General features: G+C 39.8%; 1 protein-coding gene across 1 annotated transcript; it reads right to left on the bottom strand.

The window, feature by feature from the left end:
* Positions 1-15855: 15855 nt before the first annotated feature.
* fzd9b (frizzled class receptor 9b) lies at positions 15856-19778 on the bottom strand. The gene has a single exon (XM_067419682.1). It carries the CDS (start codon positions 17919-17921, stop codon positions 16173-16175), a length of 1749 nt encoding a protein of 582 aa, XP_067275783.1. The 5' UTR covers positions 17922-19778; the 3' UTR covers positions 15856-16172.
* Positions 19779-20500: the final 722 nt, after the last annotated feature.

Below are 20500 nucleotides of genomic sequence, written 5' to 3'. Positions count from 1 at the left end.
AGAAATGGACCATGGTGAACATATTTAGACAGTTTGTGAACTCTGTTGTGTTTTCAGACAGTTTAATATAAAATATATATAAATATATCAACTTTTTAAAAATTCTAGTACAAACGTTAGTCACTCATCAACAGCAGCTGTCACAGTTGCTAGGCAACAAGAACAGTACTCCGTAATGGGACTGTCCCAGTTAACAACACTCAGTCCGACCTTTGCAGCCTTCAAAGGTCTGGCCTTTGAAGTCATATCCTTCGAATCCTTCGAAGGATGCAGCCTTTGAATTGGGACACAGCCCAGTTCGTTTTTTGATTTCACTTGAAGTATATTAGGGCTTTGTGTTTGTGGGTTTTTAAGCAAGAGTGATTGTAAGTTGAGATAAGGAGGTGCCCAAAGATGCATGGGTGTTCACACCACTGACCCCCCTTGCCACCCAGTGCCGCCCAGTGCCGCCTATGTTTCTAAAACCAGATGATGACACCGTTTACAGCCCTTTGTTGTTGTTTTTTCCTGTCGCTCCTTCTTTCTTTTGTTGATCCCTCTCTCTTGCTCTCTCTGGAGAGACTTTGGTACTGGAGATTAGAGAAGGGTGCTGCCTAGCAACTAGAATCAAAATGGTAGAGCCCTCCGTGTCTAAACGCCTGACCTAGATAACACAGCGCCTGTGATCACACTTTGTGACAACCTCCGATGAAAGGCCTCGACGAGCGCTCGTCACTTTGTCACCCCGACAAACACTTGCCGTCACTATGTGCTCACGTCACTTTGAAGAGAGGAGGAGGAAAAAGTTACCTCGGATCAATCGAACACAGTCACTATGACTCTGTACTCCTGAGGGCAACATGTAAAATGTGGAGAAGTCGACAAACAATATCTCACGCTGATATTAAAATGAAGCTGCCTGTTAAATACTAAAATAGAACAAGCATTCTTTTCAGGGACTAGGAGAAGGGAAGACGTAAAGATGAGTACTTGAGTATGCTGCAAATCTCTTGACAACCGCTGGCATCTCTTCTGCTATTTATTGCAGCCTCTGAAAGGCATGATGAAACAGACTGGAAATTTGCGCTAAGCTTTATGTTCTGTTTAATACCATTTTTCACAGAGACTGAGAAGAGGAAAGGCTGATTTTTTAAGACCTAAATCTCTGATTTAGTGGGTTTTGCATGTCTGGAGATCATGCAAATCATGACCCATTAGCTTTCATATTTTTTCTATTCCTTTGAATGACACAAACTATTTAATATCATGGTCTGTAAGGCAAAAAAATGCTCGGTGTCAGTATGCAATTACAGATGCTAATGCATAGCAAGTGCCCCTTTTAACATTCTTAACACATTCCTTAGTTACTGTGGAGGTAACAAACCTCAAGTACTCAAGGGGGCGATAGAGTTACCTGAAATGTCTGCATCATTAAACCAGAGGTGTTATTCAGTGCAGTAGCTATAAACATGTCAACAGTCCAGTTAATGCTAAACCTTTCACAACTTTTTTTTTTTGTGGTAAAAAGTGGGCGTTAACAGAATGTAGAAGTATAATTTGGAGAGGAGACGTTGAAAAAACAAAAATTCATAGGCCCTGTCCAAATGGCATCTTTAAGGCCCGGATACACTTCATTTTCCGCCTTCTGCTCCATCAAAGTATACTCCTTTGGCCCGAGAGCGCAGAACGACGTGTTCGGCACATGCGCACTAATGGGCTGATGGATTTTTTTTCAAGCTCTCAAGTCACAAAAATCAGGGTGCTTCCGGTGTACAGACATCCAGAGACCATCCTGAAGATAATAATTATGTCACGTGGACGGCCGGAGTATACTTTGGACTTAAAGGTGCACTATGTAGTATTTTTGCAGTAAAATATACAAAAACCACTAAGTCAGTGCTATATATTTTGTTCAGTTGAGTACTTACAATATCCCAAATGTTTCCAACTATTTTTAAATTGTGAGAAAATTGCTATTTTAACCAAGGACCCGGGACGTTTCAGCATAGCGTTTGAGGGAGTCGCCTGTCAATCGCGCCATATCTGCGTTACCCTCGGTTTTATTCTGCAGAAGCGCTTTTCTCTTAGCAGTGTGAACATGTCACAGCAGCGCCGAGCAAACGCACAGAGGAACGTCATAACATAATTTTAAACACTTAAATGTATCTGATATGATAAACAGAGCTGCTTTACCTGACCGGAAAAAGCGGAAGTGCGAGCGCCCGGCGACTGTGTCCTGTCCCGTCATAATAAAAGTCCCGGTACTCGCGAGCCGTGTGCTTATATAACAATCGCTCCAGCGGCCGTGTTCAGCTCCACAACTTTTGGTCCTGCTCTGCTTTACACTACAGTAATGTTAATAACCTAACCAATTTTAGAAGAAATGGGAAGAAATCTGTTGCGACGCTCGCTTCAGTGTGGGCTCGGCAAAAGTGCGCATCGAGTGCTCATGGTGCTCATGGCCCACAGAGCTCGCGAACACCCTTCTAAACCTAAAATGACAAATGGGACACCTACAGTCTCATGGACTTAACGAACACGTGGATGTGGCACCCTTTGCAAGAAAGTGTGCCATTTGGGACACGGCCATAGTTTGATGTCACAACGTTGAATGCTTAGCTGGAGAGCAAGTACTAATGTAGTAAGATTGTGAAATTAAAAGACTAAATTCAGTGTACACCCTTTTTGATGATGCATATTATGTAAGGGAAGTATAAATTAATGCAACGTAATATAAATGCACTGCAGTTTCTCGTCAAAAAAATAAAACGTTTTTCTAGAAAACCATTATAAAAAAAAACATGTTGAATTTATATTCAGGGCCTGATCTTTAAATATCAATGTTTTAGTACATTAAGGCAGTTTAAATTAGCCTGGGAAAACCCAGACAACTTCCAGCATATTTAAATTTGCTCTGCAAGTAGTCTGGCAAAGAGCTCATTCAAGCCTATTTCTAAACCGTCAAAATCGCAGCACCAATCAGAAACGCTAGGACGGGCTTTACACAATGACAACAGCGCAGCGACAGTGAAGCAGATTTTGTACCTTACAAAGATGGATGACGCCGTGGTGGAACATCACTCGTTCGAATAATCACTGTGCTGCATACGTCATCGTCTGTTGATGACGCCCCTTTGGAAATTGTTTATCTTTGAAGCTTTGCCAGACCATAACTCAGTTACTACTGAGAATGGTCTGGTTTTAACCAGGCTAAGTTTAAATGTTTTTCATGTTAAGCAATTTAAAATCTACATCTGTTTTTAACCACATAATGTAACGCCTCCTGTTCGAACCTCCCGCTCTAAGCGGGACATGAACACTGGTCCGCCAGCATGAGAGTCAGATGCTCTGAGGCTGCAAACTTTAGCGTCATTCGCTAAAGCATCTCTTGAGGTCAGAGGAGTGAGGTTTACTCACACAGCAACTTCTAGCTGGCCTCAGTTAAAATAGCAATTTTTCTCTGGCCCTGTCAAACACAACCAGCTTTTGCTCAGCCCACATACAGCAATAAATTACAGTCCTCGGGTAACAGATCGGGATTAAAGACAAGGGCCACATATGGGCCATAACTGGCCCAAGTTTCTGAGCCTGATATGCTTTTGGAGAATCTTAATTTGGTATTTTTATATTATATTTCTCTTATTTGCCAATATTACTTTTTGTGTAATAACGGCGATATTTTATACAAACATCATCATGGCAATTAAGTACCAACCAGAAATGCCCATAAAATCTATAAAATGTCAAATGGTTTGCCCTTCAAGATGAGTTCAGAACTTTATAGTTGATAACAAAACAGAAGCACTGAACACTTGAACAAGCACAAAGACAGAACCAATGAGGTCGATGGGTTATAGTCTGTAAAATTCAATGTGCTCCTGATGTGTCTTTACTGTGGTTATTTTTTTAAACATATTTGGGGGTCTTTCGTTAACATAAACTCAGTCAAAGTCTACACTGTTTCAGTATTTTGGAATCTGGGTAGACTTCATGTTATTCTGAGGATCTCAATGTTTGTTTAAAAAATATTTTTCGGATATTTCATGCATATTTTCCTCATCGTAACAAGACCCTTTTTTTAAACCTGAACTTTGGCTGTTCCACCTTTGGCAGCTTCAGCGATTAACAGTCAGAAGGTTATGTTTTGTTTGGGTGTACACTGTGGTTTTTACTATGTACGTGTGTGTGTGTGTGTGTGTGTGTGTGTGTGTGTGTAAGCACGGGTGATGACACAAATCTGCAAGGTGTGTGTTTCTACCATATTAATTCATTCAGTTTGTGCAAGTGTTAAAGTCAGACAACCCAATCAACAAATCAAAACCCATTTTTTATTTTTTGTTGGCCAAAAATTATTTTCTTAAAGGTGCCCTAGAATGAAAAATGTAATTAAACTTGCCACAGTGAAATCATAAGAGTTCAGTACATGGACATCACATACTGTCTCAAACACCATTGCCTCCTATTTCTTATGTAAATCTCGTGAATCAAAAACTCCACGGGAAAAAAAGTGCTTCTCAACATAAACCCAACCGTGACGCAAAGCGTTGGGGATCATTTATATGCATGCCCCCAACATTTGCATTTGTCCAAAAAAGCCGAATCTACTGATGATAAACAAGACACTCGAAGATAGCAAAAACGGTTCTCATGACACATGGTTGAGGTTTATTATAATCGGATACCACAACAAATCGTTCGTTTGTTCGACCCATTTCAAAAGCTTCACTCAGCGTCTTAAACTGAAGAAAGGGGCAACTATATTCCTGCAAGCAGTAAGTAATTTATCCACTTATTGACTGTTTAAACAATTTCTGATTAAATTGAAAGTTTCTTAGAGAGACAGCATTGTCTAGATGACACAAGATGCTAGTACAGTAACAATAGGAAACACCAAGTACCATACAAAACTAAATAGTGTGACTAATGACAAAGGTTAATATTATTTTGTATTACAAAATACAACTGTAGATACCGTTCACTCGATCCTTCTAGCAAACGTCACCTTTTCCACCATATAAGTTAAAACGATAGTCAATGGAGATTGCTGAAATGCAGCTTACTTGTTTATTGGTGTTTAAGAGAGAGATAGAGCTCGTGTGCATTTGATTGCCAGATTGGACATGTTTAGGTAAAACAGTAGAAAGTATACAGGTTTTTTTTCACAGAAAAGCTCTGTTTGGGGGATTTAATTAGTGATATCTGGCTGAAAACACAGATAAACAAGTACGCTGCATTTTATCAATCTCCATTTGAGATGTTCTGCTTAAAGTGTGTCATTTAGTTGGTCTGTGTTCTGTCAGGACGGTCAGGCAGGACTCACTTACTTAACTGCTGTGAGCTGCTGAAATAAGCCAATCAGAGCAGAGCTCAACATTAATATTCATGACTCTTCAAAATAAGGCAAAAACAGAGCATTATATCCTAGGGACAATTTTTAGGGTTGTAAATGGACCTGTAAAACTGTATCTGGACAATTTTTGACCTTAAATAAGCTACATACCCTCTATGTAGATATCAGAGACCAATTTAACATATTGTTTAAAATCATTCTAGGGCACCTTTAAATCAAGAGGCTTTTACCTGCGCTGAGTCGAAGTACTCTCAGAAGTGCTATTACGCCATACATTAGTTCTCCTTTTTAATCCGCTTAGAAAAGCGGCACATTTTATTTTATATCACCATACTTGGTAGTTAAACTGTTCGTGTAACTGTATTTAAATAGGGAAAACGTGGAGGTGTTTGGTTGCTTCTAACTTGGTCTCTGTTTGGTACCATAGTGAATGAACTGGGCTTAGTGGGCTAAGCTAAATGCTATCAGATCGTCCCCGCTCGTCAGAGCGATTAAGTGCACGCACTGACACGAGAGAGGTATGTATCAACTCATCTTAGTTGATAAGGGAATAACATAGTTTAATATGAAAAAACGGTAAAGTATACCTCTAAGACACGAACCGATTGGTTTCTGTGAGAAACCGAAGAGTATTTATGTTTTTTTTTTTTTTACATCATATCCCGACGAATCTCAACTAGTGTTCCCATCCGTCATTACTTTCATCTGGTAAGGTCAAACTGGCGCAATGGGAACACTAGATGAGGCGTATATCTGCCCCCCCCCCCCCCACTAGATCTCCCCCCCCCCCCAACTTTACATGGTAGAAAGAGTTGTGAGGGTGAGTAAATAGGGATAACATTTTCATTTTTGGGTGAAATATCAGTAAGTAAACCATCAGTAGCAGGTGAGGTGACAACATCATCATAAAGAAAATCTGAAATCTACACACTCGCTTTATACGCCTGCAGCTATGTGTGTGCATAAAAAAAAATCAGTTCTTGACTGAAATGGAGACAAAAATGTATTTGAGATGCTATACTTACTGAGACATAGATTATTGCTAGAAGTAAATTAATTTGAACAATGTTACATTAGCTTATTGATAGTTTAGCTCCTAGACAAATTACAACACTAGAGATGTATAACTGTTGCTATTACCTAGCCTGATGTCGTCATACTCAATTATAGTCAGAGTATGAGTCTGATACTGTAATTATGGGGCGTGTTTCAACCGAACCAGGAAAGACCTCAATTGGATAGACCTACAACCAATCAGAGCAACGATGCGACGCATAACGTTAGTTGTCAAATGTCAACAGAACTCAACTGCACTGAGTTGCCAAGTCTGCGGTTTTCCTGAGGGTTGTTTTCCATGTCTCCGGGTGAAAGCGACCTCAATTATGTGATATATAGACCAAGGAATGTGAATTTTAGCAGGCAACCTTGCAATATAACACACATTTAACCACCCAAAAGCTATTGTTTTGGGCTAGAAGTTGGCGGGTTTTGTTGTAAAAACTTGGCAACCGTCTTCACGCTCGCTGGAATAAACTATCTTTACTGGTGCTGTAAAAAAAATAATTTAAAGGGGGGGGGGGTGAAACACTCAGTTTCAGTCAATCTCATGTCAATCTTGAGTACCTATAGAGTAGTATTGCATCCTTCATATCTCCGAAAAGTCTTTAGTTTTATTATATTTATAAAAGAAATATAGGCTGTACCGAGTCTTTCCGGAAAAAAACAAGCGTCTGGAGGCGTATCGTGTGGGCGGAGCTAAAGAATGACGAGTGCGAACAAAGCAGTGACGTCCTCAAGCGTGGAGAAACCCATGGCTATAGATCTCAGCTAATAGATATATGATTCAGAATCATTCGGAGGCTGAAATAAATTGAACAGGAGAAACAGCAATAACTCGCAGTGTATGAGGACATGATTCGGTTTATGGACTATTGTATGCGACTAAATCTTAGCAGTAGCAAGCAAAACGGTTTTGCACGTCAGACTAGTGTAACGTTATACATAGAATAACAATGGAGTAACCGTTAGCGCATTTGAATGATGAAGCACGCGATCGTGTCGTTTACTTATGTTGAATGCGACGATAGCCAACAGCACAGACATTTGAAGCAGTTTTACTCACCGGCTGCTTCCAAAGCAGGACCGAACCTTTATCGCTGGGACCGCTCCGTCAAAAACACACTTCTTTGGTATGATTTGGTGAAGTCCTGTGACAGCAGTGACCATGGAAATCCACTTTGCAACATGACTGAAGCGATGTTGTGAAGCTTCCCGTCATTTCTGCGTTCAAATCGGTTCAAATGCAGCGCTGCCTTCCCGGAATGCAGTGCTGAAGCGTTGAAGTCGCTCGACGTCACCCATGGGAATAAAGTGGAGCGCAGCGTGACAGAAGTGTTCACGGACGACTGAATCTGCACCTGAGAGACTGTTTATGGGCGTGCATTTCCTCTCTCGCTCTAGTCACGAGCACGCACCCTACCAGGAGAAGAGCCCGTGCGGCCCAAACAAGGACCTTCTGCTCTATCGACGTCAAGCCGACCCATACTCAAAAGAAACTTGTGAGAAACCAGAAGGAGTATTTTTGACACAGAAATACTCCATCAAACGTCCAACATTAGTTTTTGAAACTTTGTCTATGTTTAGGATGGGAATCCAAGTCTTTAACAGTGTAAAAAGCTCAGTATGCATGAAACAGCATTTCTCCCCCCTTTAAGGATACACAGAATACTTACCAACATGATCATCATTTCTGAGAGAAATAGTGAAAGTGAATGCATATACGAACAAGTTCTCCGTTTAGGATTAGAACAAATTCAACCAAGCTCCTTTGATGATGTGCATGATTACGTTACTGTTTATCATCTGTCCATCATCGTCTAAAGCCCGCCTTGATCATTTCATTGGTCCGAACAGTTGCTGTTCCGGCATAATTACTCCTCTATGGATCGAGTCCAAACTGAACTGCCCGAGCTCAAATGTAGGACGGGGCTGAGTTCGGCTGGCATCCAGGCTAACTATCACCAGAACAAGCTCAATTTAAAATTGAACATTGGTCTGGAGAGTCTGCTCTGTATTTTACACTGCCCAAGAGGCAAGATAAATGAGCATTATTCAAATGACTCTGTTTGCAATTGGATAGTCTTTAACCAATCAGACTACAAGATCAACGGGCATCGATCGCCTCTCTATCCGTCATTGTGTTAAACTTGCCAATAGCGCGCAAGTTGGATAAGCCAGTCTGCGATTGGTTCGCGCAAAAGTGTAAAAGAAGCAGCAGAATGTACAGGTTGCCGGGCTAAATCAAATCGCCAGCAGACCGGGCTGGGTTTACCCAGTCTAGTATAACTGCACATAAATAGTAAAATAGAACAGAATTATGTCAAGATTTTGGGTGGAAATTGCACTGATGAATAGATTACAATAAGACTTGGATTGCCCATTAAGAAAGTTTGTTCTGATTTAATGTTTCCTTAGTATTTATATCCAATTTGATTATGCATGAGTTGAGTAGAATTTCCTACATTTTAATGTTTCATTTACATGAGCGCTCACACTTGTTTGTATACGTTCGTATAAGTAAAACAAGAGCATCAGTGCTGAGCGAGGCAGACTCACTATGTGTGAACCCCGCTGCGAAACGACTGGCGCATTTTCATGGAAAGCTTCTCTTTTAGGCCAGCAGGTTTTCAATGTGCTCATTTACACATCAAAACAGTGCAGAAAAGGGATAGTTCTCTGGAGGGCAGGGGAGGGTGGAGGGGGTGGATGAGTGTAATGAGGGCTTCTTTTATTCTCTTTGCTCTCCCTCTCTCTCTTTCTTCTTTCCTGAGGGGTGGGTGGATGGTTGTGGACTGATAAGCATGGCTGGGGTTCGGGTGGAGGTGGGTAAACACCTCATAAAGATCCTCTTTTAATCAAACACATGACCGGACAGGGTCTCTCACACTGCACTCAGCCGGACAGATGAGACTGTGGCTAACCGACCCGCAGTGGGCCTAAAAAAGTACCTGGAAACTTTAACACTTTAAAAGTGCAGTGGATAAGAAAATATATAAACAGATGAATGGCAAGGACTATAGACCTTAGTCAGGTTAGATGCCATCCTGAATTTTACATGGATAACAATGAGGCTGTGATAGATGTACAGTCTTTTCAGTGGAATGTGCTGTATAAAGGTCCTAGATGTATAAACACTTTCTATTGGTTTCTATTGAAAGAGATGGTGTTTTTCATTCCTGTCAGAAAATAATATGCTCTACCCTGATTAATGCCTATTTGTTTGATAGGCAGGTTTTAACAGCATGAAAAGCTTATTTTAGGTTTGTGACAGGAAGTTATGGAAGTCAAGGAATAAAAAAGTAAAAAAGGTGACTTTATATGTTACAATACTAAGATTTTCTCACAATTCTGATCAGGTCTTCACAACAAAACCTGCCCAATTGCAACTCAAGCAATTAGCCCAAAACAAGCCCAATCGCGTTTTTAGGGGTTCCTGCCACAAAAATGAATTCCAGGCGGTAAAATATATGTTTTTGCCAGGGTCCCCTACTAAAATGAGTATTTCTGGCACTAAATATAACAATTGTAGTCACTTCAATCCGTGGACATGATAAAAAGCCTGCGGCAACAGTGTTAAAGTAGCCCAATTCCGCGGGAAATCCGCGGGCTTGGCAACACTGATTCTGATGTTATAACTCGCAACTGTGAGCTTATATCTCACGATTCTGAGGGAAAAAAAATCAGATTTGCATAATGTAAAGTCAACTCCCAATTAGAGGTAATTGTCTCACAAAGGTCTTTTTTATCTCAAAATTCTACCCCCCCCCACACACACACACACTCGCACTTCAGAGTTTATAACTCACAATTAAAAAAAAAAAAAAAATCACAATTTCCTTTTCTTTCTTTTTTTATTCTATGGCGGAAACAATCTTCCATAGGAAGTGAGTGAGAGGATGTGAGTGAACACATGCTTTGCTCCAGTGTTGACCTCCATTTGTGGTTGGGCAGGTACCTTTCAGACATAAGCCACTGGCCTGAGTCATTTTAATTGGTGCCTTTACACACACACACACACACACACACACACACACACACACACACACACACATGTTGGTCTATGTGGTTTACAGGGACTCTCCATAGGCGTAATGGTTTTTATACCGTACAAACCGTATTTTCTATCCCCTTACACTGCCCCTGCCCCTAAACCTACCCATCACAGGAAACATTCTGCATTTTTACTTTTTCAAAAAAACATCATTTAGTATGTTTTTAAGGCCATTTGAATTATGAGGACATTTGATATGTCCTCATAAACCACATTTATAGGGTAATACCAGTGTAATACCTATGTAGTTATGCAAATTTGTGTCCTCATAAACCACATAAACAGGCTCACACACACACACACACACACACACACACACACACACACACACACACACACACACACACACACACACACACACACACACACACACACACACACACACACACACACACACACACACACACACACACACACACATTTGATTTTGTGACATATGGGGACATTCCATAGGCGTAATGGTTTTTATACTATAAACCGTATGTTCTATCCCCTTACACTGCCCCTACCCATCACAGGAAACATTCTGCATTTTTACTTTCTAAAAAAAACCTAATTCTGTATGATTTATAAGCATTTTGAAAAGTGGGGACATGGCCAATGTCCTCATATTTCACCCTCTCCCTGTAATACCTATGTCATACCCATGTCATTATACACATTTGTGTCCTCATATGTCACAAAAACACCACCCCCCCACACACACATTGGGTTTCCATATTTTATTGTGACATTCCATAGACATAATAATTTGTATGCTGAACAAACTATACATTATCCCCTAACCATCACAGAAAAAATCCTGCATTTTTACTTTTTCAAAAAACATCACTTGATTTATAAGCTGTTTTCCTCATGGGGACCAAAACATGTCCCACGATTTTGAATACTGCCATCTTTGGGAGACATTTCGTCCCCATAATGTAGGATTTAACAGGACACACACAGTTTCGTACCGGATCCAGTTAACTGACTTTGTGATGGAAGTAAAGAACCCCTCTAGAGAGGCAACCTGAGCTGAAAAATACCAAAACACTCATCTGTCATAAAACGCTAGCAGACCTCAACGACCTGCTCTGAACCAGTGGTTGCTGAAAGGATGTGTGCACTTGCCAAAGCTCTCTCAGAGGAGTCGCTTTGTTGTGATGACGATGGGTAAATGACACATGCAGCTGTCAGTTTAAACAACACAACAATGTGGCTTCTATAACTCATATAGGCTTGACAGTGACTGCCTGTAAAATATTGCAACAGTGTCAAAAATGATTACCATTTCATTACAGAGCTATATTTGCCACTTATAATTGATTGTCAGAGACATTTTCTTTTTTGGAAACTTAACAAGTATGGCTGTTACTTGTGAAATAAAATCAATATAGCTTTGTTTTATAGTTTCTAGTATAGTATCGCTAGTTCCATTACCTCTGGTATGCGTGTTGGTCGAATATGACACAAAAAGTATTTCAATGAAATGATTGGAAAAACGCCACGTTTTATTTTGTGTCACCATACTTGATCGTTCAACTATTCGTGTAACTGTATTTAAAAAGAGAAAACGTGGAGGTGTTTGGTTGCCTCTAATTTAATCTCTGTTTGGTACCATAGTGAATGAACTGGGGTTAGTTGGCTAAGCTTAATGCTATCAGATCGTCAACGCGCGTCAGAGAGATTAAGAGCACGCACTGACACGAGAGAGATATGTATCAAATCATCTAAATTAAGAGAATAACATAGTTTAATATGAAAAAGCGGTGAAGTATCCATTTAAAGACAGTGACACAACTACAGTTTTAGGAAGTTTGTGGAACCGATGTCACAAAAAACAACAACATTATAGATTATAGTTTGATCACACTACACCAGTTTTGAAAGTGCATTTATCTACTTTGAAAGTGTGTAGTATGTAACAGTAAACTTCTCACCAGCACCAACTTTTCCATTATATCATGCTTGAAATAGTGCTGGATATATTTCATAATGGGCCCATATGTTGCTATACCTTAAGTGGCCACCAGTATCAGACTATTCAACTATTGTAAAAGGAATAGACCATTCTTTTGAGGGATACCTAAAGGGGTACTTCAGTGCTGGGAAGATGAATCTGTATTTAAACCGGGTCATCAATGTAGTAGAAATGTGAAATTATTTTTGAATTCGGTGCCTTCTAGACTGAGAAAAGACAGAAAATGTATTTTTGTCTCATGGGGATGAAAGACTACAATACCCAGAATGCTTCGCTGCCCTGTGAGGCCACTCCCAAAGCCACCAACTGGATTACAGTGACTGAGTTAGAGACACTACAATTAAAAACTGAACGTGTCTGTTCAATATAATGAGTGAGTCACCGCGTGAGTATCACAGCACTGAGCACTAACTGCAGGAGTGAGATAAATGAGCTGAATGAGTTCTCATGATGAGAGCTGAGGTAATCGCGACTACACTCGCGGCATACATTCACAACGCAAGTTCAGTCTGGCGCGTTTCAGTTCATGCCTTTGCAAGCTTAACTTTCATAGAAATTAATTTGAGAAGTTAAAAGACTTACATTGCTCACCATAGCTCCGTTTAAATGAGTGCCTGTAGCTGAGCTGAGCTCTGAGTGTGATCTCCATCCCCCATGCGCGGGTTCAAAACATGCGGAAATGGCTTCCTCTGCTGGCTGTAGTTTTTAGCCTTTAGCCAAACATTCCTCCTATGATGCAAATATTGTCAATTTGCATCATAGGAGGATTTTTTCCGGAAATAAAATGCGTAAATCTCTTGTCTCAGGGGGATATGAGGGGGGAAAGCACATTTATTTGAATATACTCCAGGGTTTCTACTGATACAAAGCCATATACTAATCACTGAAGTTATCCTTTAACATACACCCATGCCATAGACTTACATATTATATTTAAATATTATTATACAATATGCACACTGTAAAACAATCTTTTAAAAATAAGTTACCTGGTTGCCTTAAAATGTTGTGTTCATTGAAATTAAAAATTTGAGTTGAGACAATGAACATTTTTGAAAATCGACTACCTTTATTCAAATATGATTACATTTTTTGTAAGCATATTGGTTAATTGTGTGTTTTATTTGTGAAGACACACTATTTTCATGATTTATCAAGTTTTTTATGTGCTTCAGATACATTAACATTTAGAGTTTCTACACTGTAAAAATTTTTTTTAGAAAAAAAGTTACCTGGTTTCCTTAAAATTTTGAGTCAATGAACTCAAATATTTTTTTTTTAAGTTAATACAATGGACATTTTTTGAGATTCGACAACCTTTATTAAAATATTATTCCAAGATTTTGTAAGCATATTGGGTAATTGTGTGTATTTATTTTAGATGACGCAGTGAAACATGCCAAATAGTGCTATTTTCATGATTTATCATTTTCTTTTATGCACTGTAAAAAATAAAAAGTTGAGTTAACTTAAAAAAATAAAGCAACCAGCTGCAAAGCATTTTTGAGTTTACTCAACTTCAGTGGTTGAAGTTATGCCAAATCATTTTTGAAAGTTCACTAAACTTATTTGATTAAGTTAATTATACTTTACTCAGTAAGTCCATCTAACTACCATTCCAACTCAAAGAAACAAGTTAGCACAACTTCAGAGGTCTTGAAGTTCAGTAAACTCAAAAATGCTTTGCAGCTGGTTGCTTTATTTTTTTAAGTTAACTCAACTTTGTACTTTTTGTAAGTTGGTTCAACTTTCTTCAAATATCTAACCCAGATACTTGTATAGCCCTCACGTTAAGAATCCAAATGCAGAACAAACCACACTGAAAATACAACACAATACAAAATACATTGCCATCATTACAGAAAATATTTATTGACAATTCTGCAAAACAGCATTTTCTGTCTCCAATACTTCAGATATATTTTGAGTTTCTATTTATTAAACAAATTTCCTTCATTGCATCAACTTTCATTTTAATAAATTCAAAATTTTAAGGCAACTAGGTTACTTACTTTTTTAAGTTAAACTATTTTTTTTTTACAGTGTATTTATTAAACCAATTACCTTGTAACTGTATCAACTCAAATTCTTTATTTCAATAAACTCAAAATTTTAAGGCAACCAGGTTACTTACATTTTTAGGTTAAACCAACAATATTATTGTACAGTGTATGCTCATAATGCATAGCCTGTTGGTTTGGCATATTAGTAAATTCTTTAATAATGTTTTTAAGCCAATTGACACATTTAAACCAATAGTATAACGAGCTGAAACAAACACGCAATGGCATACAAATGAATAATTAAAATCTAGATCTGTAGTTTCAAACGGGCATCGGTAGGGTGAAGAAAACACAATACAAGCAGCTATCGGAGCCCTACATGCTCCGGATCAAGCGTCGGAGAAAAGTGGCTTTATTTGCATGAGTGGCTCACATCAAAGAGTAGAGGGGGAAGAGAGAAGCGACACACAACAATAGGAGAATCTGGATGTGTTTGTGTGCATGCGGTGCACCTCATTAATGAAATATAATTCCAGAACAACCTCTGTGTTTAAAGGTGATGATGTGAACGTTCGCACAGAGAAATCCAGGCTACTGTCTGTCGCTCTGCTCAACGATTCCCTTTGAGGATGAAGGAGAGAAAACCACCAGGGATTTCTGTTCTGATAAACGCGCTCAAAGGAGAGCGTGCCCAAAGCGACTGCGTCTGTCATATGGAGGAGAATTAAAGAGAGAAAATAGAGCAAACAGATGAGAAAAAAAAGCGAACGATGCATAAACAATGTGCTAAAAACAAAAATGAGGACTTAGCTACAAGCTTAATCTCCTGGATCTAAGCTCAGTCACAACTCAGACCAATAGCCCCTTAAAAGTGACATAGATTTATTCGTGTCAGGGGCGTACAAAGCCACATCGCCTTGTGTTATTCAGGGGTAGCCCACTCTTTTGAAGGCTCCTGAAAGGGTCCCTCAAGGATCGATTTGCATTTGAACTGGGGCAACCTTTCAGATGCAAACCTAGCTTTCTTCATCAAAATATTTGCATTGCTTTGACGCATTTTCTTGTTACTGTCCATGTGAAAAGTCTCACCAAAACGCTTCTCTTTAACTTCCAACTTGAAATACATGCAAACACATTCGTCCGGTACAAGTACTTAAATGACATGGAACTAGTAGTGCTACTTTGTGTAGCAACACTGAAAAACAAAAGTGAAAAAGCACTTAATGCCAACTTCAAAGAATAAACTTCAGTAAACTGTTGAAAATATATAACATTTTATTATCTTCTTCAAAAAGGCACTTTTAAACAGAATCAATGCCATCTTGTGATAAACCAAGACAGAGAAAAATTAAATATATATATATATATATATATATATATATATATATATATATATATATATATATATATATATATATATATATATATATATATATATTTACAATAAATAACATGTCCTGAAACATTTGAACAAGTACTTAAACATATTAACAAGTCATTGAACAACTTTCAAATGGGAACATTGTGCACTTCTCCACGCAAGAGCGATTGCAGATATTTATAACTGATTAGGATGTGCATATCTGCCTCATTTATTGCTACTGCAAGCGATAATAAAATTCTCCCTTTATGAAAGTACTGTTTAGCTGCAATGTTGGGTTTTAAGTTTGTTTAGTTCACGTAAAGCTTCACTGCACCACACGTCTTATTCTCGCAAAGTCTACAGTGCGGTACATCACAGATGAGGCTACAGTTTCAGTGCTCAGCTCATACATGTGTGGGGCAGTCCGAGTAGGGATCAGTCTTGGACATGTGCAGTATAACGGCAGGTGCTTTGTAGTGGCAATGACTAGTGCTGCAGCTCCCACTGCAGTGCTTCCTGCAAGTCCTGTCTGTAAACTTTCTGCTACACAGTCCCTGCCAAGTCTGCAGCGTCTTGGAGCTCCAGACCCACACACCGCTGGTGATGCCCACCACCAGCGACATAAAGATCTTCAGCATGAACACGGCCACGGTGGGAACCGAAGACTCCAGGGAGCAGTCCTCGTTCCTCCGACCCGGGAATGTGGTGCACTTGCTTTGCAGCCCTCTGAATTTCCAGTAGTCCATGTTGAGCCGCTCATAGAAGTAGCAAATGATGACGCAGGTGGCGGGAACCGTGTACAGGATGGAGTAGATGCCGATTTTCACCATCAGCTTCTCCAGCTTTTCCGTGTTGGTGCCTTCGGTCTTCATCACCTTCCGGATGTGGAAAAGCGCCACAAAGCCGGTCAGGATGAAAGACGTCCCAATGACAAGATAACAAGACAGAGGTACGAGGACGAATCCTGTTAGCGCCCCCACATCCATACTGCCCACATAACACAGTCCGGTGAGCTCGTCGCCCGCCACTTTCCGCATGGTGAGGATGACTATGGTCTTCAGGGCAGGTATGCCCCAAGCAGCCATGTGGAAATAGCTGCTGTGCGACTCAATAGCCTCGTGACCCCATTTCTTACCAGCTGCCAGGAACCAAGTGAGGGTGAGGATGACCCACCAGATGGAGCTTGCCATGCCAAAATAGTAAAGGATGAGGAAGACAATGGTGCAACCCGTACTCTCCAGGCCTTCTTGGATAATATACGACTCTCCATTCTCACGGTCACACGCAATGTTCTCTGCCCCGGCAACGGATCGAATGATGAAGGCGACTGAGTAAACGTTGTAGCACATGGAGAGGAAGATGATTGGCCGCTCTGGGTACTGGAAGCGATGTGGGTCAAGGAGGAAGGTTAGCACTGTGAAAGCTGTGGATACGAAGCACAGAGTTGACCAAACCGCCATCCAAATAAAAGCAAAGTCCTTATCCTGTCTGGACCAGAACACGTCCACAGCAGACGAGCAGCGTGGAGCACACGTCTCACTCTTTTCCACATACTGAAACTTTTCCGGGTTTTCACAAACTCCTATGCTGCCCCCTGAGCGTCCGTTCCCAGCGCCAGGCTGCCTGGGTCTGGGCGGCACGGGCAACATGCCCTCTCCTTTTTTAGTCTCAGTTTTGGTATCATTTTCCGGGGCTTCCATGCACAGTGCGTTGGGGTCATTTCTGGTGGGCAGTTTAGAGCAGTCCAAAGAATCAGGCCAGGCATATTTAAACTTCTCCATGATTGGCGAGCACTTCTGACGTGCCTGTTCACACATCGGACGGCAGGCGTGGATAGATGTGGACACTTGGTCTGCACACATAGGAGCATAAAGAGAGCAGAGGAAAAATCTCAGATGCACATCACAGCCATATTGCACCAGAGGAGCAAATTCATTTAGTTTAATCTCAGCTTCAATCTGATTTTCATGGTCCAAAAAGTTGGGCATCCGGGTGAGGTTGTACCCGATACCCTGGCACATAGAGATGGTGATGGGCTCGCATTTAGCAGGTCTTCCTCTCTCCGGGTCATAAGAGCCAATCTCTAAACTGTAGGCAGCAATAACCAGCTGACACCACAGAGAAATCACAATTTTCAAAGGTGAGCCTCCCATGCTGGATTTTCAGTCCCACTTTTTTTAATGAGGTAAGTCAAGAAAAACTTTCCTGGCATATACAGTCCCAAAAGAATTGTTTCGTGTGTTATGGGTGATTGTGTAGCTCCATAGACACTGCTTAGATTAATGTTTCAATAAATATTTCATTTGTCATCAAATTAAAACGCTGAAAAAATAGGTATTCCTCTGAATTACACTTTACCGAATTCCTTTTCAAAGTCTTCATATCATATAAAAGGATGCTTAACGTCCACGTTCGTGTGTTTCTATGAAAAGCGCGCGTGCACAATCACTATTAAAACTAATATTTCACGTCAGTCATTACCGTCATTATTAGAACAAATAAGGACATCAAGGAAGAGCTCAACAAGAGAAACAACAAATCTGTCCGTGTCTTCGCTTATCTCTGAACTTCTGTGAAGCGTATAGTCCGACGGCAGCTTCTCTCTGTCCTTCTCACATCTCTACTGGCTCACACACTGAACTTTCGCTCTCCTCTCTCGATGTCCCTTTAATACGGGGGCGGGGTATTCATGACGCACTCGCGTGGCTCAGCCCACACACTCATGAAAAGCCAATAAAGCCGAGAATGTGCTCCGCCTACTTACTACTGAAAATATATTGCGTAAATCGTGGCTCCGCCTACATTCAACAGAGAAGGCGCTCAATAAAACATTTTTTACCCTTTCAAAAAATGTAAAATGACAGTCTATCCAAAATACCATGTTATTTTACGGCTGCAAATTAAAGCAATGATTTAAAATGGGAGCTCATTCAAACAATGTAAAACATTTTCTTTCTAATTATTATTACAGTGGTGGCTATACAGCGGTTACTTATTGTAACAATAAGTGTAAAGATATTTCAGTGGAAAATACCATAATGATTTATTAAAAGCTTCCATGTGAATTATCTAATGCAAAATCTGTTTTAGTAGACTAAACTCATTTTCTTTTGCATTCCTTACAAATATAACTAATTTAAATCCTTGAATATGAGATTTCAACCACAAAATTAGTTGTAAAATCATAAACAGATGAAGCTGATATAAAATGTCCCCATGTGGCACTTATATTATGGCCTAATAAATCACAGACAACAGTGGAAAATTAACGTGCAAAGGAATTTATCAAAATAGCTGCTATGATACTCAACACCTCAGGATATTACTGTCAAGGAGAGAAGTTCATTCCAGATTTAATGAAAGAAAAACAAAGTCCAGACAAGAAGCTTTAATTATAAAAAACACGTAGCCCTAATCTGTCACAGATTTCAATAAACTTTGTTTTTTATTAAACATTATTATTTACACTGGAAAATCCCACATCCAGAGATTCCTGTAAAAGAAAAAGATAGTTATTACCATCTAGTGGCTATAAGATGTACAACACATAGACTGGGAACAAATGAGACTTGTATGAGAATTAGAATGTCAAAAAATGTTTATGGGCTATAGAACAAATCATTCCAAGACCATTCCAATTAATCACAGGCTGAGCTCAGTTCTCAAGCCAAACGTTTGGTCAAAATAAAACAGGCCAGATTAGAATCTCTTCTGTTTGATGTGGTAACAGTGGGCATTTAAACCTTTTCACCCACGGTGTTAGATTGTAAGCAGTTATCAGATTTGGATTTGGCATACTAAGCCTCACTTACTCTGAAAGAGCACAGAGCGAGTCTGATACCCCTCCAGCCCGGGGAAGGAAATACATACCAGACAGAACGATTTTTATCGCTCCTAGCATTTGCACGTCAGACCCCAATCCAATCCAATTTTGGAAATAAGGAACACTTATTTTACATGTATACACAATTTTATTAAAAAGCAACTAACATTGCTTAAAGAGATATTCACCCCCCCCCCCCCCCCCAAAAAAAAAACATGATTGACTCATCCTCATGCCATCCGAGGTGTACTGCATATTACATTCTTCTTTCAGACAAATACAATCTGAGTTATATTAAAAATGTCCTGGCTAATCCAAGCATTAAAATGGCAGTGAATGGCAGCCCAACATTTAAAGACTAAGACATAAGCTAGACATTTTATTTCATACTATAAATATGTATTTTATTCATGTTAAAAATGTATATTTTCACTTCAGAAGGCCATTTTTAATGTATCACGGATCGTATTCTTCTGAAAGAATGTCATGTACACCTAAGATGGCTTGAGGGTGAGTAATTAATGGGGTAATTTTCATTTTTGGGTGAACTATCTCTTTAACAGTTCATGTATTCCTTGGAATCAAGTGTTGTTAGCATCATGTTCTGCTGGAACCCTTTACTGATCAATACATGCTATGTGAAATTTGACGGAGAAAATAAACACATTTTGAAAGTTTAGAGTTCTCTCAGGTGCCAATCTCTCTCTCTCTCTCTCTCTCTCTCTCTCTCTCTCTCTCTCTCTCTCTCTCTCTCTCTCTCTCTCTCTCTCTCTCTCTCTCTCTCTCTCTCTCTCTGTGTATGAAGCCTCCCAAGGACTGATATGAGATTTTTATCAGGAAACAGAACTCTCCATGTGCACCTATCAGAAACATTTCCACCCTTTTATTCTTATCTGAGCACTTAGGCAT

The sequence above is a fragment of the Pseudorasbora parva genome, chromosome 16, assembly GCF_024679245.1.
Source record: "Pseudorasbora parva isolate DD20220531a chromosome 16, ASM2467924v1, whole genome shotgun sequence".
Taxonomy (NCBI): Eukaryota; Metazoa; Chordata; class Actinopteri; order Cypriniformes; family Gobionidae; genus Pseudorasbora; species Pseudorasbora parva.
The sequence above is the reverse complement of the archived record's forward strand: the minus strand, read 5'-3'. Positions and strand labels throughout refer to the sequence as shown.